The sequence below is a fragment of the Grammomys surdaster genome, unplaced genomic scaffold (genome assembly GCF_004785775.1).
Source record: "Grammomys surdaster isolate TR1022 unplaced genomic scaffold, NIH_TR_1.0 125704, whole genome shotgun sequence".
Lineage (NCBI taxonomy): Eukaryota > Metazoa > Chordata > Mammalia > Rodentia > Muridae > Grammomys > Grammomys surdaster.
In genome coordinates this window covers 1,130,412-1,155,453 of record NW_021620539.1, presented here as the reverse complement: position 1 = coordinate 1,155,453, position 25,042 = coordinate 1,130,412, and the positions used below count along the sequence as shown (strand labels likewise).

The 25,042-nt window shown below is 39.4% G+C and overlaps 1 protein-coding gene across 3 annotated transcripts in view; it reads left to right on the top strand.

Annotated features, from left to right (window-relative positions):
- Tmem39a (transmembrane protein 39A) overlaps positions 1 to 24,212 on the top strand; it is a 29,718-nt gene extending 5,506 nt beyond the window's left edge. For 2 of the 3 annotated variants that reach the window (XM_028788188.1, XM_028788189.1), the window contains exons 3-9: positions 4,284 to 4,506; positions 7,336 to 7,419; positions 13,560 to 13,714; positions 17,559 to 17,901; positions 18,608 to 18,795; positions 20,594 to 20,714; positions 23,732 to 24,212. In XM_028788188.1, coding sequence (XP_028644021.1) covers positions 4,284 to 4,506; positions 7,336 to 7,419; positions 13,560 to 13,714; positions 17,559 to 17,901; positions 18,608 to 18,795; positions 20,594 to 20,714; positions 23,732 to 23,965 — 1,348 coding nt within the window. In that variant the 3' untranslated portion in view covers positions 23,966 to 24,212. The remainder of the gene's footprint in view (positions 1 to 4,283; positions 4,507 to 7,335; positions 7,420 to 13,559; positions 13,715 to 17,558; positions 17,902 to 18,607; positions 18,796 to 20,593; positions 20,715 to 23,731) is intronic. The other variant, XM_028788190.1, reaches the window with a different exon arrangement.
- Positions 24,213 to 25,042: the final 830 nt, after the last annotated feature.

Here is a 25,042-nt window from a genome sequence, read left to right as displayed (position 1 = left end):
AAGCTGGATGTGGTGGTGTGTGTGCCTTTTATTCCAGCTCTTGAGAGGCAGAGGCCAGTGGGCCTCTTGAGTTTGAGGCCAGCCTGGGCTGTAACATAGAGAAACTTATTTATTTACTTGGGCATGGGAATGGGTCTGTGAGTGCCATGACATATTTCTGGAAGTCTGAGGACAACTTGCTGTGTACTGGGGCTGGCCTTGAACTTCAGAGAGCTCCTACGTGCCAGGCTTGTAGGTGTGTGCCACCGCACCTGCTCTCCTTTTGAGTCTTTCTTCATTTATTCACTTGTTTATCTCACATGTGCTGCTTGCTGCTCCACAAAGGTCTTGCCTGCTGCATGAATCTTTATACATAGACTGTATGCAGGCATATAGTGAGAATTCAATGTGAATCACGGTGAACCATTCTTACTATCTAGGGGAGGTTGTTTTGTTTTTAATCAGTGGAGGGAGATGTTTACCGGTCACATACAAGATGCAGTCCTTCTGAGTAGGTCTTTGGTAAGACAACTGTATAAATTACTTTTCTTGTTGTGGTGACAAAGCTTGACAAAAGCATCTTATGGAAGGAAGAGTTTCTTGAGGGCCCCTCAGTGTGGGGAGATGTGACAGAGGTCATGGAGGCGAGGCATGCAGTTGGGACTCCACTTCTTGGGAGACCTGGGAACTTGGTTACTATTCCCACTTCCTCTTCTCCATTTCATCTTAGGCAGTGGGTGCCAGGTCTCATTCACTGTGAGTTTTCCCTTCTAAGGGAACTTTTCTGGAAAGCCCTTACATAGGCCCTCAGTGGTTGTAAATCCAGTCACGTTAGCTTGACACTAGCTTTCCCTTGGTAAGTCTGGTGTTAGGTGAGGGAGTGCTTTTGTGGCTAGTCTGTAGTGAACACCGTGGATGTTACCCAGTGCAGTGGTGAACACCTGTAACTCCAGTGCTTGGAGGCAAAGGCAGGGAGGGCTCTGTGAATTCAATGATAACCTGGCCTATGCAGGGATTTCTAGACTATCTGAGAGGCTGTTTAAGAAAAGAAAGAATGAAAAACCTAGAGCTTTTAGTTTCTAGTGAGCTTTTTTGGTAGACAGTACCTTGTATGTGTCTTAACAAATTGCTGCTGTTAGAATTAAGTGCATCCAGAATAGAATTCTTAAATCTGGCCAGGGAATATAACTCAGCAAGTAGAGTACAGGCTAGTGTACTAGAGGCCCTGGGTTAGATCTCAGCAAACCCTTGAACCAGGGTGGTGGCAGATGGGCCTGTAATCCCATTATACCAGAGGTAGAAGTAGGAGCATCAGACATTCAGTACAACAGCAACAAAAACAGCAGAAAAATTGGGGCTCTCAAATCTGAATTGGTATCATATTAAATGGTTCTCCCTGCCTTCTGTGCACTAGGGATCCAGGGCCTTCCTACCATATTATACAGGTACTCTACCATTGAGCCATATGCTCTGACCAGGACTAGTATTTTTATTTTTCCTAAATATTCTGTAATTAATTTTCTGATTCACATTGACTAAGTGTATGGATTCTTAAATTTCTTAGTATTTTTATTTTTGGTTAGTTTATGGAGTATAATACAGTATTGTAATATGTGTGCATTGTTCAGTTACTTAAATGATTTTGGTTTTTAAGAACTTTTGATTGATGTCCCTCTCAAGCTTTCAACTTTTTAGAACTTTCAACTTTATAGAAGATGACTTGGTCTTACAGATTCTTGTTAGGTAGGAATGTTTTCCTTTTTCCTCCTGATGCCCTTTATTGCTTTATCTGACCTTAGTCTCTTGCCTTTTGGCTTGAGGTTTAAGAAAGCTAAAGCTGCAGGGAATATCACAAGTGGGAATCTTCTGTGTCAATACTTTAAGTGTCTGTTTTGAAACAAGTATTTCATTGGCTTGGTTAGTGGAACAAGTATTCATTCTCCTGGGAGTTTTTATGTCCTTTAAATTCTTAAATAGCATGTGAATTGCACATGTTTTCACCCTTTATTTTTACTAAAGGAGAACAAGAAGTTTTCATTTGTTTAGAGTAAAGTCTCCTGGGTTTATGACATTTCATCAGCATCTTTAATTTCCACATTTATGGCTAACTGAAGTGAGGTAGCTGTGGTGCTAATCCTTTCCGGTTTAAGTCATACTGTTCTTCATTATTCAGAATGAGCCAAGTTCATGTTCCCAGGAGTCCCTCAAAGTACTGTAAATGCCACACACCAGTTGGAATCCTATATTTGGACATTTTAGAGTAGTAGCACTAATACTGTTTTTTTCTCTGGGTTAAAACCAAACATTCTTTTCCTTGTTGTGTAAATAAGAGTCAACTTTTAGATCTCCAACTAGGCCCTGGAAACTTTATTTTCTACCCCTGTCTTACTGTGCATAGCTAAGCTCTTTCTGACCTGTAAACAAACATGGACAGAAGAACAAGGAAGACAGGGACTAACAGTTCTAACTTTGTCTTTTAAAAGACCTTTCTCTTTCATGACTTTACGGGTCTGCTGTCTTCTTCTTTTTTTTTTTTTTTTTTTTTTGTTTTTCGAGACAGGGTTTCTCTGTGTAGCCCTGGCTGTCCTGGAACTCACTCTGTAGACCAGGCTGGCCTCGAACTCAGAGATCCGCCTGCCTCTGCCTCCCAAGTGCTGGGATTAAAGGCGTGCGCCACCACCGCCCGGCTGCTGTCTTCTTAAGTATACATATCCACAGTGAATTAAGGAAAGTATCTTCTGTCCTCAGGATTATGAACTAGTAGCTAAGACATAAATCTAGATGCAAAACTTATGTGATGGAATTAAAAAATACAATTATAAAGGCATAATTAAGTTTGATGAAGAGAGATGTATCAGTTTTGAGTTAGAATACACCTCACAAAGGATACGTTTGCAGCATCCCCCAAAGCACCCCTCCAGTGTTGTGCATGGGGAGAGCACACACATACGCCATGTGCCATGCATGGAGATCAGAGGACAACTTGCAGGAGTTTTGTTTTGTTTGTTCTGTTTTCTGTATGGTCCCAGTGTTCAAATCTTGGCACCTGGCACCTTGACTAGGTAGGTTTTCTTTCTTTTTCTCCTCTTTTGTTGGTGATTCTACAGATCTAGCCCAGATAATTGTGTATGCCAAGTTACTACTCTGTCACTGAGGTAGGATCTCCCTCCCCCAGTCCCTTAAAAGTCATGAAGAATGAAGCTGGGTAGTGATGGGGCATGTCTTTAATCTCAACACTCAGGAGGCAGACGTGGGCAGATCTCTAAGTTTGAGGCCAGCCTGTACTACAGAGTGAATTCCAGAACATCCAGGGCTACATGGGGAAATTCTGTCTTAAAACAAAAGTCTTTAAGGATGAATAAGAAAATACACACAAATTTTGTCAATAACTATGTGTATGAGGGGTTGGAGAGATGGCTCAGTGGTTAAGACCACTGACTGCGCTTCTAGAGGTCTTGAGTTCAATTCTCAGCAACCACATGGTGGCTCACAACCATCTGATGCACTCTTCTGGTGTGTCTGAAGACAGCTACAGTGTATTCATATAACTAAGTAAATCTTTTAAAAAAATGTGTGTGAGCAGTTAAGAAAGGTAATGGTGGTGGGTATAGTATATATAAAGGGAATGCGTCCACAGGAAGAATGCATCCCAGATAGCTCATAGCATGGATAGCATATGTGGTACAGGTAGAGGAAGGGCTTGTGGTAAGGCCACCTGACTTACTAACAAAGTTTGACTGTTATGTCATTCATTGGCAGTGCAGAACTATTTTAAAGTTTAAGAGTATAATTTCCCTTAGAAAGATCCTTGAAGGCAGAGTAGAGGTAGACTTGGGGTCGTTACAGTGATTTAGGTGAAAGTTGATAAATGTTTGAACCAAGATGGTGCATTGAGAGGGAAAGTGAGACTAAAGACAATTTATGAAGTGGAGTCCAGTCCTTCAGAGAGTGGTTGGATGTGGAGTGACAGGTGACACGTTGTAGCTTAGGTGGTTTTTTAATTTGGGCAGCCAGCAAAATAAGCCATGAACTGTTGTCAGGACTATGTATGGGGTGGGCAGCACAGATGTTCAGTATACAATTGTGTAATGAGATAAATTTAAGGTGAGCTCTGGAGAAATTTTAGTCTTCCTTGCCCAGGAGACAATGGTAAGACAGCTACATCTTAGCTCACTGATACAATGTGTGGGGGAGAGAAGGAGTTGGGACAGACAGCAGTAGAGGTAAATAGAGAGGGCAAGAGGGCTTTATATATGGTGTGACACCAAAGGCTATCACTGAGTTAACTATAATTTCTTTTTCAGGAATGGTAGTGCTATTGGCCTTCCAGTCCCACCCACCACAGCCTTAATTACCCCAGGTCCTGTTCGTCATTGCCAAATCCCTGACTTACCAGTAGATGGGAGCCTGTTCTTTGAATTTCTTTTCTTCATCTACCTGCTGATTGTCCTGTTCATTCAGTATATCAACATCTATAAGACGGTGTGGTGGTATCCATACAATCATCCTGCATCTTGTACTTCACTGGTAAGTCTTCGCCTTTAAGTTCCTTGTCAGCAGGCAAGAAAGCAGCTGTAGACATAGCCCAGGCTGGTCTTGAACTTAGTAGGTAGCCAAGGATGACTTTGAACTGCTAATTTTCTTACTTCTACCTCTATAGTGCTACCACCTATCTAGGAATAAATAAATGCTCTAATAAAGTATCTTGCTACCAAACATCAGATTATTTTCAGAAATAAAACTTCCTAAAATTGTTAAAATATAAATATTGCCAATAATAGAAATTAAAATGCAGTAAATGTTAAATTAATAACATCTCATAAAGTTTGTGCTATTTGGCTTTTTCTACATCATGTTAAATTCATTGCCAGATGCCACTATGTTTAAATACCATCAGCCTTTTCAGTGGTAGTGAGAATCAAACTCAGGACCTTATGCATGCTAGCTAGATACATACTTGAGCACTAAGCTATATCTCCAGTATCAACTTTACCTTTTTTTTTTCAACTTTACCTTTTTAAAAGCTGAATTTGGATAATAATTTTTGAAACAATCTCCCCAAATTATATAATGTTCATAACACATGACAGTTGGGTGCAGTTCTTCCTTAGACTGTTAGTCAAGGAACATATTTGAGTGGAAGCTGCCATTTTAATTTGTGACCTTTAAGGTAGATGCAATTAAATTTTGTGATCTAACCCTGTCTTGAAAAAAAAAATAAATTTTGTGATCTAGAAATGGATAGGAAAGCATAAAAGAGAGTGTTTGTTTTTGAGACAGGACTTTACTATTCCAGGCTGTCCTCAGACTCATTCTGTACTAAGGATGACAGTAAATTTCCAGTTCTCCTCTTCCTGTCTCCTGAAAGCAGCAAACAGTTTTATCAACTGAACTACAGTTCCAGGTTTTAAAGGAGCATGTCTTACGAGCCATGTGACCATCATTTTCACAGACTCAGTTCTAACTATAAGGGAGGCTAGAGTGTTCTTTAAGTATATTACATCTGTTGTTATTCTGAATAAAACTGAATTCTGTTACAAAAATGAAATTGAACTGGGAACTAGCTCTGAGTGCTGAGTAAATATTATGGACTGGAGTGATGGCTTAGCAGTTATGAGTGCTTCCTGTTCTTGCAGAGGGTTCAAGTTCTGCTCCTACACCTGTCATGTCTTGACTCCCAACCACCTGTAACTCCAGGTCCAGAGAGCACCATCTTCTGTTCTTCATGGACACTTGTTGCACATATCCACATGCATACACATAATTAAAAATTATAAAAGTAAATCTTTTAAATCTTCTTTTGCTTTCTTTCCCATATGTAGAAAGTAGTGGTGATCATGAAGGAGAGAAAGTTTTCCATAAAGGTTGTCTATAAATGTCCATGATTCTAGTCAGAGGACTTGACATACATATTATCCAGGCAGAAGCCACTCTTATGTTAGTTTATATGTTTTGGCTACAAAATATTTGAGAACCTTCTAGATGAGTAGATGTGGGAAGGGAATAAGTTTTTAAAGTTTTAAGTATTTTTTTTTAAATTTTTATTTATTTATTATATATGAATATACTGTAGCTGTCTTCAGACACCCACAAGAGGGCATCAGATCCCATTATAGATGGTTGTGAGCCACCATGTGGTTGCTGGGATTTGAACTCATGACCTCTGGAGGAGCAGTCAGTGCTCTTAACCACTGAGCCATCTCACCAGCCCAAGCTTTAAGTATTTATATCATTTAGTTCTTGAAATTAACTGTTAAGACTTTTCTGTATTGACCATTTACACTTTATGCGGTGAGACTTATTTTAATATAAGAATTATAATAAGTTGGTATAAACAATATTTTTAATAGTTTTTTTACCTCTCTGCCTGGATTATGAATATATTGAGTGTAGACCATATACTTCACCTATCCGTGCTCAGAAGCAGTTCTTGGAAAGGAAGCTTAGAAAGGAACCATATCTGGAAGTCAGTGTCCAGATTAAAGTTTTACCATGAAGGAGGTGCAGGATCTACTGACCTGTACTATTCTGTTTCCATCTTAAACCGCAGCAGAGAGTAAGAGCCAGGAAAGTAGGAGTGTTTGCTGTCTTCCTCACACCATGTCCTTGTTGTCAGGAACTGTACCTGGCATATTTTGAATTAAATGCATATTTATTGAATTAATTAATTGAAAAATTTACATTTTCCTTTTGTAAGCAAATGTAGAAACTTGCAGATATTTTGACCATTGGAATTAAAATATATCACATTTCAGTTCCTAGGACACTGTTGCTAAAGCTCGCAGTCTCCTTCCTGTCACGGTAAAATGGACTGAGTCAGTGAAAACCATAGGTAGCATCTGGGGGAGGCTATTTCCAGACATTTCTAAGTCAAGTTAGAAAGACTAAGTGAGCAGATGGATATTTCAAGTAGGAGAGGACTTAGCAGTAGATACTCAGACTAGTGTAGTAAAGAGATGAACAGTAGTAGTAACTCCTGAAAACTGTGAATCTCAGATGATCTGTTTAATTGGACACATTATAAGTGTGGCATTTAGATGAATTAGTCTCATAAGTCTGTAGATTATTACTTGTTTTTTTTGAGATAGTGCTTTGCTATGTAGACCAGGCATGTGTCATCACCATGCTCAGCCCTTTTCAATAAAGCAGTTTGAAAAGTATTTTAGATAGTTTTTTAGTGTTTGGAAAGTTACGTCAGTTTGTTATGAAAAGAGAAGTAGTGGTCTTGAGGTTATCTGAATCCCTGTGTTCTGTAGTAGTCTCAGAAGACATTTAGGGGGCAGGCTCTGTTACAGCAGTGAGCTGGGTACACGCGGTGCTTCTCTCTGATGATGCACTTGTTTGTTTTTCTTGTAGAATTTTCATCTCATTGATTATTACCTGGCAGCATTCATCACAGTGATGCTTGCGAGGAGGCTTGTATGGGCTCTCATTTCCGAGGTATACTGGCTCATTTACTATCTTCTCTCACCTGTAGCTCAACATAGTCACAAGAATGGGATCAGACTCAAAATGTGTAATGACCAAATAGAATTGTTATAGAGTTATAAGTTAATTGCTTCTGTGTGAGTAGTACTAGTACTTAAGTTTTCCTAGCAGTGTATAAAATCTAAATGTGAAATATTTTAAGAGAATTATTAGAAATGTAATTTGTAGGATCTGAGCTTATTTTTAGCTTATAGTTTTGTGTGTGTGTATGTGTGCGTGTGTGCGCAATCTTTAATTTTAAAGTTCTTGTTAAAAACAGGATGTGTTTCAGTTAATGAGTTACTTGTACATTTGTAGTTGAATCTGAAACACAGTTTCAGATAACATTCACTTGAAATGGTTTATATACTACTTGTAAAATGTCCTAACAAGAAACAATTTGAGTTTATTAGAACTTCCAGTTTTGAAAAGACAGTGTTAAATCTGAAAATTAAAACCTAAGCTTTAGTGGACAGAGGAGAGAATTGCAATATTAAATGATCTTTAAAAGATTAATGTTGATAGTGGTGGTCATTGGCATCATTTTTCATATATGTATAAACTTGGTGAGGCAAGAGGATGTGTTTTCACAAATTCTACTATATTTAACATTTGAAAACGATGGCCAAAACAAAAAATGGTAACTTATCCAAAGTTACTGATGATTCTTAATCTTGGAAAGTTATATTTCAGCATGACATTCTAAGTGAATATTTGCTATAATCATAGATAACTGAGAGTCATCTTTCTCATTTTTTTTGTTTATTTATTTTATGTGCATTGGCGTTTTGCCTACATGTTTGTGTCTGTGAGGTATCAGATCTTGGAATTACAGACAGTTGTAAGCTGCCATAGGGGTGCTGGGCATTGAACCTGGGTCCTCTGGAAGAGCAGTCAGTACTCCCATTTGCTGACCTGTACCTCCAGCTCCCAGCTTTTCCTTTTTTAAAGATTTTTTTTTTAATTTATGTGTATGTGTTTGTGTGAGTGTGTGGCACGTGTGTGCTGGTGTCCATGGAGGTGAGAAGTGGGGACAGATCTATTGGGGCTGGAGTTGTAAGTGGTTGTGAGCAATCTGATATGGGTGCTGGGGACCAAATTTGGCTCCATTGGAAGAGCTGCAAGCTCTTAACTGCCAAGCCATCTCTCCAGCCCCAGAGTTTTCCTCTAGAGCAGACATAAAAATCTGTATGTATGAGTTCTAACTGAAGAACTGGATTTTTGGGAACACAGTAGTTGAACTTAACTGCAAAGCTGTGGTAGAAAGATTACTTCTTTTCAATAGTGGGGAACCTTTCACCGAGTTTGTTTCAGGTGATCAAAGTAGATAGATACTGAACTGAACTTTATCTGGTTGTACAAGCCTGAAGTACCAGCACTTGGGAGGTGAAGGCAGTGTGATCAGGGTTTTAAAACTAGCCTTGTTATGTAGTGAGTTCAAGGCCAGCCTGGACTACATACTCAAAAATAAACAACATAAAAATAGATGCCTTTTTCTTTTTTAAAGCAGGCTATGGAACCCATGGTTTTATGCATGCCAGGCAGGTGCTGTTCCACCGTGTTGTATTCCTAAGCCCTCATTCACTTATCACTAAGTATTTAGACTGGCCTTGAGCCCATCCTGTGGACCAGGCAAACACTGACCTTTCTGTTCCCCTGTTTCAGTCTCCCAGTAGTTAAAATTATAGGCCTGTCCTAGATGGCCCCCTTTATTTTTCGTACTGGATGCTTAGTTTGGATATTCCCAGAAAGAACTTTGTTTAGAACAATTCAGTAGTGTTTGGTTCTTTTGTTTAAACTAGATATTTTTGCTTGTTTGTTTATTATGTCAGTTAGAAATGGTACTTGTTAGTTGGATTTGGTAGGAAGATCTGGAAGAAGGCTATTCTTGGGTACACAATGAGTGTGAGGTCAGCCTGGGCTACATGAGATCTTGTTTTTTAAGAAAAATACCAACACATGTCAACTGTTTTTATCCTGACGTTGTATAAATCCTTAGTGACTGGGATGTCCACCTTGTTGCAGAGAAACTTGAAGCACTTAATGCCTTTATTGATGATGTAATTAATAATGATCAAGCCACTTTTTTACCATGTTAGAAGAAAGCATTAACAGTTTTTAGAGCAGCCCACAATTCTTACTAAAAAAAGGATGCTGAGTTTAAACAGATTTTTAGTCTAAGACTGAAATCTATACTTTACTGTCCAAGAAGGGAATATAGAGTAATTACAATATATCCACAGAATGGAACAGTGTGCAGCTACTGAAAGGTGACAGGGTGTTTACATGTTGACCTTCAAGTAAGTGCAGAAGCACAGGGTTTTTAAAAGAGTAGGTTTGTTGTTTATTTATTTGGTTTGTTTGACAAAAAGGTCTTAATTTGTAACTGTGGCTGGCCTGGTACTTAACTGTGTAACCCAGGTTTGCCTTGAACTCAGGCAGCCTGCTTGTCTCAACCTCCTGAGTCCTGAGTTTACAAGCTTGTACCATCATGTCTGGCTTTAAGACAGTGTTTTTAAAAGAAGACAAGGAGAAGGAAGAGTCTGTTTGCTAATGTGAATAACTTGTCTCTGGAAATATACACAGACTAATGCCAGGCATCTATTGGTGGCTGGGGACAATACTGGTGCTTCACCACAAACATTGTATTTTATTTATCTTTTGTATCTGAGCACTGTGGCTACTACCTATTCAGAAATTAAAAATTAGAGCTGTATCATAATTCCTAAAATATCTAAATTAGATGGATAAAGCTCATCATAAAACATCTTTTCCGTCTTCCATTAAAATATGTCTGCCTTCTTTTGTTTTCTTATGCCACAGAAAGGATCCCTACCTGAGAAAGACCAGTCATTTTTAAGGACAGGCTGGAGGTAATTAACTCAGAAAGCTCAATACTGCTCAGCGGGGACTAGCTTTCCCTGGGTAGCAGGGACTAGCTCTCCCTGATAGACTCTGCTTGCTTCACCTCCAGGCCAGACTGCTACTTTGTTTGCTCCACAAGACTAAACAGAAACTCAACTTTCACCAGTTGGAACCAGCTCTCTTTAAACATTGCTCTAAGCAGGAAATAGGCTATTTCATTGGAGAAAACTAAAAAAACAAAAACAAAGCAGAAAATTAAAAATTACAGTCCCATTATGAAGAATCAATTTTTTGTACAGTTTCTTCTAATCTTTATATGCACATAAAAGTTTGGTGTGGTGTGTGTATGTGTGTGTGTTTGTATATTTTTCATATGTTTGAGAACATCTGTATATTTTTCGCTTAACCTAGGTTATGAGTAATTTTCTACCCTTTCCTTGTTCAGAGCTTATTTATCCTCAGATCTCAGCTTAAATATAAATACCACTTTAAAAGGGTGCAGGCAGGGATACTGGGGATTGGACCTGGGACTTCTGCATATGCTAGGCAAGAGATCCAGAGATCTCCCACTAAACTATAGCCACAGCCTAATTTTTACTTCCTATTTTGAGACAGGGGCTCACTAAATTGCCCAAGCTGGCCTTGATTGTAAGTCTAGGGAGACCTTGGCTTTGCAGTCAGTCTATGGTATCACAGGTCTGTTCACCAGGCCCTACATGTGCTTGCAGAAAGCCTTCCCTTGGTTAGACTCTGTTGTTACATGTGTTCCTTCTAGCTTAGGTTTTTCCTGTAGCATTCACCATATTTTAAAAATAATTGTTTTAAGTTTAATCTTTGCACTTCTTGACTGTCAGTTTTGTATTGATCGCCTTGGTTCCAGACCTCGCATAGTCGCTGTCATTTATACCACAGTGGTTGAGAATTTAAGTTCTGGAGTAAGGCAAAATCACTGAGCATTACAAATCCTATTTTAGTGCCAGTGCATAGAAGCAGTCTTTTATTTTAGTTTTGAAACTGTGTTGCTTTGTAGCCCAGGCTGGCTTCAACTCATGGTGATCTTCCTTTCTCAGTTCCTCAGTGTTGGGGATATAAGTATGTGCCATGGTACCAGATTGCATTCTGAATTTCTGACTTTTAAGTTGAGAATGGAGGCAGTGTATCGGATAGCTCCAGTGGCTTAAATAACTTTCCCAGGATTTGAGACATGAGGCCTGTTGGTGTGGAGTGTGTATTCAGGTGTGGAATGGAGCCACTTTTCCTGCTATAGCTTAGAATATCTTGATCCTTTTCCATAGTTGGAGGCTTAAGTAGAGGCATGGTATTTACTTAATGCTGCTTCTCATTTATTATTGCATATGCTGTGTGTACCAACAGTATGTGTGTAAGCATATGTACACATGCTCTCATGTATATGATTAGCAAAGATCTGAGAAGCACTAAGAGCTTTTCTCATTGTGTGAACACTGCATCGAGTATTTACATAAGTTTGGATGATGGCTGTCAGTCACCCCACATGGTCTCTTGATGTAGTCAAGAGGTGATACTGCCAGATTTATACTCTGTACTGTTCTACAATAATACGCTTATAAGGAGTAACATTAAGATAATGATAAAGTATGATACATAATCTAGTTCCAATATTTTTTAATCAAACACTGTTGTATGTAACTACACTGTACTTTGATATAACTGGAAATATAGTTGAAGTCAGCATCAGAAGCATACTAGGAACTGTGACATTCCGACAGCTATGATGCCACGAGATAAGAGGAGTTTTAAAGTCCATTTAATGCTTTCTTCTTCTGAGATGAGGTCTACTATGTTGCTCAGACTGACCTCAAGCAGTTCTGCCTCCATTATCTAAGTAGCTGGGATGAAGTCATGTGATATAGATATCTTGCATATATGAATGTGTATAATCTCACATCCACTTCTCCCTTAATTTCTTCCAACCACTCTACTGAAGTGTTTTAGTGAACACTAGTGTAGTGTGTAGTACTTATGCATTATGTATGCTAAGTGCTGTGATCTAAACTAAGGCATGGATATAAAGGAGAGACTGGAACTGCTATCCTCATGTGTATCCTCATGTGACTGCAGATCTTTTTTACTCTTTTTTTTTTTTCTAAGACTACTGTTTTTAGCAGAGGAGGCTAAGACACGGGCATTAGAAGTTTGAGATCAGCTTGAGCTATGTAATAAGGCCCTGTCTGTAACAGAAAACATGAAAATGAAAAAAACCAACAGAAAGATTGCTACTTAGACGTGAGCAGGGCCTGCTGATTCCCCTGTACTTTATTCATGATGTCTTTTCTCCTTCATCTTAGAAAAACAACTTTTGAAGCTTCAACTTTTGCCAAAGATGTTTTCTTACCATATGCAGTTAGTTTTAAGTATTTGGGATTAAAGAGACATATTTGAGCAGCTGTGATGAGAAAGAATTAGATGTGATAATTCATTGTTTCCATGTGTGTAGAAGTTTAAAAGGAAACTTAAAGTAGTCTATCAAAAATGTGATTATGCATCTTCAGTAATGTATTAAATATTAATCCAGCAAAAGGTTCAGAAATGAGAGATATTGAGGCCCTTGTTGTTTGATAGGAGATAAAGAGAGAATAGTCAGTGCCTTCCCATCTTCTTTTCCTTCTTTTTTTATGATTCTTGGTGTTGAATATAAATCCTTCTAAGTTGGCCAAGCTGCCTTTGAACTCGTTCTGTAGTTCAGGCAGCTTTTAAACTTGTGACCTTCCTGCCTTAGCCTCCTGTATAGCTATGATTACAGTCCTTGCCGCCAGGCTCAGCACCTTTCTATCTCCATGTACATAAAAAATCATTTGGGAGGTTGTTGAAATACAGATTTCCTTGATTCAGAATCTTGTTGCCTTTTTCTGGAATCGAAAGTTGTTAGGTATGGATATGTTTAGTCAGCAGCCTGGTGGCCTTTTGCTGACTGGTTCTTGGGCTAACATTTAAGAAGCCCAGGTATAAACGAGTGATCGTGCACCAGCTTACAAGAGGTCTGCATGAGGGTATGGAGTAAAAGAAGGAAATAATGGGGTCTAGAGGCTGAATCCTCAATCATTAGGTAGGTAGGTAGGTAGGTAGGTGTGGATAGGGCAAATTTAAAAATTTTTTTTTAAGGCACAGTTTAGTTTTCACCAAATCTAAGCTCTTACTGTAAGGCACATTGCTTTTTAGTAGAAGTGTATAAGCATATAAAATGTTTCTTTCGGTGCTTCCACACTCAGGCTACCAAAGCAGGTGCAGCATCTATGGTTCACTACACAGCTCTGATACTGGCTCGCTTGGTACTTCTCACTCTGTGTGGATGGGTGCTTTGCTGGACCCTGGTCAATCTCTTCCGAAGCCATTCAGTCCTCAACCTCCTCTTCCTTGGCTATCCGTGAGTATTTCAGTTCTACATCATATTAATAAGTCTTTTGAAGTTATTTGAGTTACACAAATGATATAATGGAGGAGAAATGAGATTCTATATATAAAGTAAGAATTTGGAAAATTGGAAAGCCAGTAGATATGCGCACTATGTAATAATTTGTTTTCTAAAGTAAGGTAGTTGAGGAAGAAGGTGTAAACCAAGAACATTCTTTGGAAACAGATATGTGGCTACCCTCTTAGTGGAGAATATTTCAGTTAGCTCTCTTCAGCTAGTAAAGGTCTCTAGTTTAAAGAGGAATTCAACCATCAAGATGGCTAGCAGACTTTTTAATTTAAGGATATAAAGAAGCTTATTGCCAAACATGTAGCTCATGGCTTTAATCTCAGTACTTGGAAGGCAAATGCTGGTGGATCTCTGAGTTCAAGATGAGTCAGAACTACATGATGAGACTTTGCTTCACACCAAACTACCCACCAAAAAAATAAGTCACAAGGTAGTAATAGACATGTAATTAAACAAATCTTAGGTTTAAATATATTTGTTCTTAAGTTTTGAGATTTGTATAACATACCTTTTATGTAAGTATCAATTAAATATTTATAAGTTTTTTTAAACTCTCCCTCATTTTCACTTTTTCAGTTTTCGGTAGCTTAGTGAGTTAGTCCAAGTCTAACAACTGGGACTCTTAACTTTGTCTGATTTTTATATTCTTTTCTTCATTCCATTTTCATTGTAGATAGATAGCTAGAATGATTTTCAAAATGGGAACTTTCGTTGGGTGTGGTGGTAATACCTGTAATCCCAGCATTTGAAGGTTGGATGCAGGAGAATCAGTTAAAGGGTCATCCTGGTCTATATAGTTTGAAACCATAATTTGAAATATTGTATTGTGTTCCCTTTTTAAAAATCCTTCCTTGATCTGGGTGGTGGTGGCACACGCCTTTAATCCCAGCACTTGGGAGGCAGAGGCAGGCGGATTTCTGAGTTCGAGGACAGCCAGGGCTACACAGAGAAACCCTGTCTTGAAAAACCAAAAAAAATAAAAATAAATAAAAAAATAAAAATCCTTCCTTCCTTTTACACAGAGAAACACTGTCTCAAACTCTCCCTCCCCCCCAAAAAAGTTTATTTATTTATTTATTTATTTATTTTTTAAGATTTATTTATTTCATTTATATGAGTACATTGTAGCTGTCCTCAAACACACCAGAAGAGGACATCGGATCCCATTACAGATGGTTGTAAGCCACCATGTGGTTGCTGGGAATTGAACTAAGGACCTCTGGAAGAGCAGTTAGTGCTCTTATCCACTGAGTCATTTCTCCCCCCCCCCCCCCCCCCCCAAAAAAAAAAGTTTAATGAATCCTTTCTTTTAATATGCACAGCCTTCTATGGTCTGATGTTCTCTTCTGCTTCTTCTCATCTTACTCTAAGTCAGCTATTCTCACCACATGCTATCCTACTCAGCCTGTGTTTATTGCATGTGTGTTGAGGTTACCTGGCAATCAGGAGGCTCTCTTTCCTGATTTAACTGCTTGGATTCAGCCACAAACTTGGGATTAACTGGCTACTAGAACATACATGTGACCTCTGTTCCCCACGTCTCCTCCTTTAGCAGGCTAGCTTGGTTATATTCACATGAATTTGGCAGAGTATTGCAAGAAAGTGTCTTTGTACAAGCTCATTTTAGCTTTCTGACTGTACTGTGTTGGCTGACATCTTAATTGACCCAAACAAAAAAGCCTCATTGCTGAGCTCAGCATGAGGATTGGGGTGCATCACACACCCACAGGATGAGCTATGCAGTCACATAGGAAGTGTGAGATGACAAGGCCAAGGAAGTGGGGCCTTGTCACACACTATGCTATCCACTGAGCCTCTCACAGTCATTTCTAGATGTCAGCTTGTGTTTCCGCAGATTTGTTGTTTTCTGTGCAAAAGACAGGGTTTCTCGTAGTCTTGGCAATCCTGGAACTCTGTAGACCAGGCTAACCTCCACCTGACTCTGCCTCCCAAGTGCTGGGATTAAAGCACCCACCCCCTACACATGTTACAGCAACATTGAACTTCATGAAACTTGTAGACAACATGGTTTTGTATAGAGAGGATTTTAATTTGTTTGTTTGTTTGTTTGAGGGAGGATCTCATTCATTGTGTAGTCTGGAATGTACCGTGTAGCCAAGGTTAGCCTCAGACTCTTGGCAGTGTAACTGTTTGATGGTTTCAAGTACACAAGTGATCTTTCTACCTGAAGCTTGTACCTTTTTATCCCACCCAAATCCCACCTTCTCGACATACATTTTCTTATTCATAGTGGATCCTGAAGCTACCACAAGCCACTCTCTCAATTAGTAAGTTCATTTTTGTCCCCTTCATAGAAAATTAAGAACAAGCGTCATTGTTGGTTTTGTTAGGGAAATGACATAAATTGGTGGTGTTTTTTGTATTTGAATTGATATCCATGAAGTGACCATTCCTGATTCCACCTACCCCTCCCCACCCCCAAAATCTAGTCCATGCTGTAGCAGTTACCTAATGAAGACTTGAGGGGACTTAGAATGAGTATAACTGAGATGCTCATGGCTGCAGGTATGCACAGCCCAGGATAGATATGTACTTAACATGTAAGGACTGAATTTAGCTCTAGGGTCAAAAGAGAAATTGTCAAAATTCTCTAAAAATTCAATTATTTAGCCAAGTATTGTGTGTAGAAATTTATTGTACTTCTAGAACTTTTCCATTGATTTATCAAATATTTACTGAGTGATTGACTTCTCTGTTTCATCTACTATCTCAGGCACAAAGTTACACATCAGTGAATTAAGCAGATTTAAATTGCTTTATAGAGTTTACATTGGTAATGAGGGAAGGTAATCCAGGAAACAGACACATCCTCAAATAACAAATCTATCAAACATGCAAGCAGAATTTTTGGAGAACATAACAGGGAAATGAGGCAGGCAATTAAGTGGACTAATTTAGTATCATGGGACGCTACTGGTTTTGTTATGTACTACCTCTACCCAGTAAAGTTCTTGACAGTCCAGCTCCTTCACCTGCATGTACTATGTACTCACACAGCCCTCTCTGAACCATGCATCTAGCAACCCTCGCTTGTACTTGCAAGCAGCTAGCTATGTAGACATCCCTTTCTGAAGAGTGAATGGAATGGGTTTCTTCTCCCCCAACAGCAATCAGATTTAGACAGTTTATTTACATATATACTCCTAACAAAGAGTGGAGAGACTGGTTTGTCCTGAAACATAGTGCGCATATCTACTGGGGTGGATGAGCAGTAAGTCAAACTGTCTTGAAATGAATTTTGTCGGGGAAACCTACTATTTATCATCTTATGCATAATTTAGAGTATGTAATTCAAGTCATGTGCATTACAGGAAGCGACAGGCACAGCAGAATTATTATATGACCTCATCTCAACCAAAAGAGAGAACCACGCTCTCATTGCATTTCTTAATAACCAAAGACATCTTTTTCTGAACCTCAGAAGCCTGAACAGTAATCAGGGCCCTTGGGTATCTGTGAGCCTTTATTTTAGTTCTTTGAATAAGAGTCCAAGTACCTGGCAATTCCCTGACCACTGGTAATGACCATGTATGAATTTGCATTCTGAAAAACTGCACTTGATAAAAATGATTGTTTCTACGTGTTTGTGTGTTGTCATTGGGGCTTTTATCCTATCCTATCCTATCCTATCCTGCAATGTATATATACTGCTTTTGTAGAAAACAAAGCCCCTTGGAATTACATTGCCTTGGGTAGAGCATGCTGTAGTCATATGCTATGCTGAGGTGGAGATTGGTCTCATTTTCATATTCACTGTGTGTTACAGGTTTGGTGTTTATGTTCCTCTCTACTGTTTTCACCAAGATAGCAGAGCCCATCTTCTTCTCACAGACTATGTGGTTCAGCATCAGGCAGTGGAGGACGCGGCTTCAAATGTGGGCAGTTTGGCCAGATCCAAAGATTTCCTCTCATTACTGCTGGAGTCTCTAAAAGAACAGTTTAATAATGCCACGCCCATCCCCACCCACAGCTGCCCCCTATCTCCTGATCTCATTCGCAATGAAGTAGAATGTCTGAAAGCAGATTTCAACCACAGAATCAAGGAAGTTCTCTTCAACTCCCTCTTCAGTGCCTACTATGTTGCATTTCTCCCGCTGTGTTTTGTGAAGGTAAGCAGGTATCTTGCTCTGTGCTCCCTGGATTTGTGTCAGTTACATAAACTGGGTATTTCTTGTTTAATTCCCCTTTTCTCTGTCTCCCCTTTGGCAGCCTGGATGGTGGATTTCGGCTGCATCTGGAGTGCACTAATACCGCTCCTGGTTGGCGGAGAGGTATTTCCATATATGTGATGCACCCCATGGTAGCCCCTCCTTTCTTTCTCCCCCTACCCCCCATATGTTTTTTTTAAGTTTCTGGGAAGATTAAAGATTGAACTTAACATAGAATGATTACGTAGCAGCTTAAGAGAACCAAAATTTCAATTAAATTTAGACTGCTGTGGTTATTAACAGGTTTTCTAAAGTTTCCTTGAATTTAACCTAACCATCCAACTAAACTTAATTTATTTCAATAGAAGAGATAAGTGGTCTGGATACCACATGGGGCCATTTTAGTGTCCCCTTTCACCCATTCAGAAGTACTTCTGCAGCTGGACTTCAGAGGCACTCAGGTCTTCCAGAAAGGAAGCACTTAAACGTGATTGCTCTCCCTCCCAGCCCTAACTCGTACAGCCAGAAAGTCAGGTTGATTTTGGAAGATTCTGCACGGACAGCAGGACTGCAGTGCATGTTGACTCAGTGTGGCGTTTGTCCACACACCCTTCCTGCCTCTGTTCACCGCCAGTGCATGGATCGTTTCTCGTATGATCTCTTCCAGAGTACCCAGTATTACGACATGCGCTGGTCATGCGAGCACCTCATTATGGTGTGGATCAATGCTTTTGTCATGCTCACCACGCAACTACTACCATCCAAATACTGTGACTTACTACACAAATCAGCTGCTCACCTGGGCAAGTGGCAGAAGTTGGAACATGGGTTCTACAGCAATGCTCCACAGCACATGTGAGTAGGGCAGAGGACAAACCAAGTAACACTTCTCTTCATGATGCTGCTCACGCCTCCATGCTTTGTGTGGCATTCTTGTTCTTGGTTTTTGTTTCCGTGGTTGCTTGTCACAGTACTAAAAAGAATGCAGGGCATTAACTCATTTCCACCACCATCACCAGCTCTCCTTCAGTGGGTCCACGTTTCAGCTGCCTAGTACGCTACAGGGCATTATACACAGGAGTCTCCTTCAGTTTTTACTTTATACCCCAATCCAGATAGATTTGGGTATATATGTGTGTGTGTCTGTGTGTGTATACATATATGTACATATAATATAGTTTAAACCATTTTGTAAGACTTAAAGTTTGTCCGCATCTTCATTGCCGCAGCTGAGTAGTTGCTGCCTCATCATCCCACACTTAAACAGCTGGAATTTGCTTAATCCTTATTAATTAATCAGATCTGGTGTAGTCATTCTTCTTGCCTATAGTTTTTTCCTTTTCTTCCTAATCTTTGCTGTTTCTTTGTTTCCTATTAAATGATAACTTTTATTGTGTACCCATATTAATCATTTCTTTGTATGACCTCTAGGATTCAAAATGCCTAGCTTCCAAATGATTTCATTCTGTTACTCTGAGCCTCCTATCAGAACTGTCCCTCAGTTTTGGAGCATCTTCAAACATGGACCCTCTTCACCTTCTTCTCTTTTATAATTAAATATTTCACAACTTCATCCACCAGTTTTCCCCTCATTAAATGGGACAGATTGAGGTGACCGTCCATTCCTCTCACCCCTTCAAGAATTCTCCCTTCAATTATCTGCCTTGATGTCTGATACAGATTAGCACAGGCCTTCAAGCCAGGAACTGAAAGAGATTGGGCCAGGCTGAAAAGAAACCTGAATGTGGGCAAAGGACAGATTTCAATAGCAGTTGAAAGTACAACCCACAGTCCTAGTGCTGTACATCTTGAGGCTACTGGTGGCACGTGGCCATGAGGTGTATCATCACCTTAATGCTGGTAAGTGAGAGCAAGGAGCGTGTTCTAAACTGGGAGAGCTTCAGGGGACTAGAATAACTTATTTTTAACATATCTAAACTGCTGTCCCAGTTCTTATCCTAGGAAACTAACCTTGCCAAAATCGGGAAATGATGAATTAACTTAGATTTAAGTGGGAAAAAAAAGATTTAATTTGTAGCTTTCCATCCTTCTGCAATTCCATTACATTGATGCTGGAAAGAAACCTTTTCTTCCCTAATTTCTTTTCTTTAGAGAAACCTCTAGAAATAAACCAATAAAGCGGTAAAGAGGAAGTCTGTTAGTACTTGTGTTTGTCTGTGTTCTCCTATATAGCTTCTCACATCTGTGAGACATAAGCTGAGTGATCCTCTCTAGGGTGTGATTATACAGCAGATGTCTCCTAGTTGGCAGTGCTGTTCATTTCTTTTCTGCTTTCGCTGTCATTGGCGTTCGCTTCCTGTTTGAATCCTTGTACTGCTCACTTAGCATCCAGATGACAAGTCACCCTCTTAATACTTTGTTTTCTGGCCTGCTCATTCTTCCAAGCCTGTAAATCCTTCAACACTGAGTTTACCGTTTCACTCAGTACTTCCTGTATGCTGTATAGTAGTGAAGTTATCATAACAAATTCTTTCTAACTGCTAAGGCTTTGGCTGTGGAATGTATGTCTAGAGTTCAGGGAGATGAAGTCTTGAATCCTTTATCTGATCTTCGTAGAAATATAGCTGGCCTTTCAAAACACTGCCTTCCCTAATTCTCAGTATTCTAACAGTATGTTTCTTTTTCCCCGTAGTTGGTCAGAAAACACAATATGGCCTCAAGGGGTGTTGGTGCGGCACAGCAGATGTTTATATAGAGCCATGGGACCTTACAACGTAGCAGTGCCTTCAGATGTATCCCATGCCCGCTTTTATGCAAGTATCATTTACTTTTAAGCATAATCTTAGAAGTGTTACAAGGCCATTCTGTATGTATGTAAGCACCTAGCACAGTTTGTGATGCACAATAGGGAGTTAATAATAATAGGTAATTATTACTATTACCGTGACATTGGCCTTTGATCTTGAGAAGTGTCTTTGGAAAGGTAGCTTGAAGTTCACATACTGTTGCTTAAAACAGGTAGGCGATTATATGACTTCCTTTTACACCTGACAGCTTAATTTGTTAATAGTTAGGTTTAGAAGTGACCTTCATGTTTGTTGTATCTGGGCCTGGCATGGTGGCATGTGACTGTCATCCTAATACTTGGAAGGTAAAGGCAGGAGGATCCAGAGTTCAGGGAGATCTGGCTATGTCAGCCTTGTTCAAAACAAGCCAACGAGATCTATGCATTAAAGTGGTATTTAATATAGTAATGATGGATTTTTTCAGTGTTTACTTGAGTTTGAAAGAAATAAAGTTAAGATTTAAAAGAGGAAAAAGCAGTAGGCATTAAGCCCGGCTTCTGTCCCATTTGACCTTATGCCTTGAGTTGTGTTCTAATTAAACTGTGTTCTAATTAAATTTTCGGCTCTAGGGGCCTGAAAATGTCTGACTTCTAAAGAAAGGGCAACTGGCTGACCCATGTGGTAGGGAAAATGTATATGCAGAGAGTAAATTTCAGTCAAACTACCTAGTGTGTAGTGCATTACCCTTGAATTCTATAATAAAATGGAGATGTTAAAAAAAAATCTACATCTCTTTTTCCTGTCCCTCCCAATTCCTTATGAAAGGACATGGATTTTTTGGTTACTGAGAGGCCTTTGACCTGCATCTAGGGCAAGATGCCTGGAGATATTTTGCTAGGGGGAAGAGCATGGAAAGAGGGAGAGGGTCTTGAAAAGGAGACAGTATCATTTTCTTTTCATATAGGATGGTCTTAAGATGAGGAGTGGACTCACGTCACAGCTCCATAGCATTTCATTTCTCCATAGGCTTTAATTCAGCCAGTGGAGTCTCTAGGGAATTGCGAATGAATTATTTTGGCCAGTGTTATCCCATTAAGCTATCAGTTTTCTTGTTCATGTTGGATAGCTGAAAAATCAAGCCAAATTCATATAAGAAAGATGAATTAGTTGTTGGTTTTGCATAGGTAAATCACTACTTCTCAAAAGCCCTAGTGCTACTATGTATATATTATCTGGCCTATCCGTAACAGGGAAAGGGACCCTTTTCTGAATCAGAATCCCTGGAAGAGCCCATGAATTTAGAACATTTTTGTGAAGTGAGAGCATTCAAATTCATTTAAAACCTTACTATTTGTCTAGGAAGGCAGTTCACATCAGTGAGTTTCCAGGCCAGCCTTTAGCTACAAGAGTGAGATTCTGTAGGTTTTTTAAAAACCCTGATAAATTTAACTTAATAAATAAAAGTTTGCCTACTAGCAGTAGCTACTACACTTTAAAACCTTTCTTTATGACTTGTTCAGTTTCTGGGTTGCTGCACTTTGCTGTAATCTTTGTAGAACAGTAATTCTGAGCCTTTTTTTTTTTGAGACAGGGTTTCTCTGTATAGTCCTGGCTGTCCTGGAACTCACTCTGTAGACCAGGCTGGCCTCGAACTCAGCAATCCGCCTGCCTCTGCCTCCCAAGTGCTGGGATTAAAGGCGTGCGCCACCACCGCCCAGTCTGAGCCAATTTTATATACAGTGTTGCTAAATATCTTAATAAAATTCAAGTTAAAGTTTTTGTCCCCTGAGGACTGCTCTGAGAAACTTAGTGTCCTTGAGAGCAGCCCTGGCAGGTTAGCTCCTGAGACAGAAATTCCATCCAAATTAGTAACTATGTCTAACACCTGTCTTCATCTGAATTTAGGACTATGTGGTCACATGTTATGTTGCAATCTGTCTCTATAGTCAAAGTACCTTTTTAGTAGTAAGCTAGGATCTGGCCCCTTAGAGCAAAAGATGATCAAAGTAAGAAGCTCATTTTTTAGTCTGGCTCTAATGCCTGTTCCTTTCCCATCCTTCCTCTTTCCCACGTCTTTGTCTGCCTGATTTTTTCATATTCGAGGAAAGGAGAAAGGACTCAGCAAAAGTATATGGGGTAGAGGATTTCAGTCAGTAATCAAAGTTTTGTAAACAGTTTAGGGAAAATTATGACATTAATGTTGCTTGGTGAGATAGCTGCAATATAAAATAAAACCTATAATCCCTGCACTCAGAAGGCTAAGGCAAAGTGGTTGTCAGAACCACTTTAGGTGACAGAGCAAAATCCCTTTGTAAAACAAAACTAAAGAAGCTATGTATTACCTGGGCGGTGGTGGCACACGCCTTTAATCCCAGCACTTGGGAGGCAGAGGCAGGCGGATTGCTGAGTTCGAGGCCAGCCTGGTCTACAGAGTGAGTTCCAGGACAGCCAGGACTACACAGAGAAATCCTGTCTCGAAAAACAAAACAAAACAAAACAAAACAAAACAAAAAAAAAGAAGAAGCTATGTATTGATACTTCCCCAAACGAAGCTAAGAATGATTTTTAAAATATTTTATAATTCATAAATAATGTATAAATAAATATATACTTTAAAATATTTTTATAATATTTTAAATATACCTTTTAAAGTAGTTATGTTACTACTACATTGAAGCTTTAATTCTTTGGTCGGTGTTACAAAGTCTAAACTATTTCCATGTGGTCATTTTATCATTCTGGTCTTAGATAAATATACTTTGGAATGTCTTAGATAAAATACATCTATGATACCATGTTAGAAAAATCTTATTGTACTTAATCATTTTTTGCATTTTAGAGGCATTGCATTAACATTTATTTTGTTGTTCATGAGCAAAAGGAGAAAGGTTCTAGATCTCTATAGCAAGAATAGTTTACCACTGAATATGCAGATTTACTTGTTATTGGGTACATGCACTTATAATTATGCAATTGTTTTAGGAAGATGAATTAAATAACTTTACTTTTCCTCCAAAATAACTTTTGTGTGTTCACCTCTGCAGTTCCTGTTTCACCGCCCGTTGAGAGTGTTGAACCTGCTCATCGTCATCGAGGGCAGCGTGGTCTGCTACCAGCTATATTCCCTGTTGCGCTCGGACAGGTGGAACCACACGCTCTCCATGGCGCTCATCCTTTTCTGCAACTACTATGTTCTATTTAAGCTCCTCCGGGACAGAATAGTCTTAGGCAGGGCATACTCCTACCCCCTCAACAGTTACGAACTCAAGGCAAACTAAGCTGCCTCTCAACAACGAGGGAGAACTCAGATAAAAATATTTTCATACGATCTATTTTTTCTTGCGATTTTTATAAATATTTAAGATATTTTATATTTTGTATACTATTATGTTTTGAAAGTTGGGAAGGGTAAGGGATATTAAATGTATCCATAAACAAGATGATGTTATCTTTCATGTGTTAGTATATTTGAATATTATACATGAGAGGTTGCCCCTTCAGTAAAAGATTGACTTGTTTGTTTGGCTCTGGAGTAACATTCACTTAGGAGCTTGTCTGGCATATCACTTGAATTGGTGTCTTTGGTGTGTCTGTTTTCTTTCTAGTCTTTTTTGTTTTCTTTAGTTCTTCTCCTGGCCATAATTTTTGCTCTAGAAAAGCAAACCCAGCAGATGGATGGAGTTGCCTTCCCTACACCTCCCTCTCCCCCTTAACTTAGCTGGCTAATAGTGCTGCCTACAGCAGAGTGAGTTCAAGTCCTACTGGGAGGAGGCCCTTTTAAACTGCTGTCTCTGCCTCCTGTGATACTTTTGCGTAATCTCGCCTGGGGTCCTAGGGGTTGCTGTCACTTTGCCTGATCTTTCATGGCTTTCACTTCCAAAGGTTTTCCTTTTATTCTTAGTTATATGTAATAATGCTTTTCAAAGACAGGAAGTGTTTGGGGTGCCCACACTCATGAAGGAGAAGACATGTCGCTGGGTCCCAGGGAGAAGCTGAGTGTAAAAGCCACGTGTATTACTAGAGTGTGGGGAGATAAAAAACTGTCAACTGATTGGAAGAACGGGCAAGCCTTTAGCAAAACAGCCTTAGAGCGGGCGCTCCAGCTGCCACCTCTTCACAGTGGTGGGTTTGGAGTTCAGAGAGGAGGAAAAATACAAGAAGTTGCTGCTTTGTCTCAGAATTTGATCTATAGCCAAAATTTGTGTTTTAAATTCATACTCAAAGGCTGGAGATGCAGCTTCATATTAATGTACCTGTTCATGTGCACCAGGTCTGATTTGTGCCTCTACAGTGCAAAGGGTTAGTAAATAAACACCATACTTTAATTCAACACCTTCATATTTGTGAGCATTACC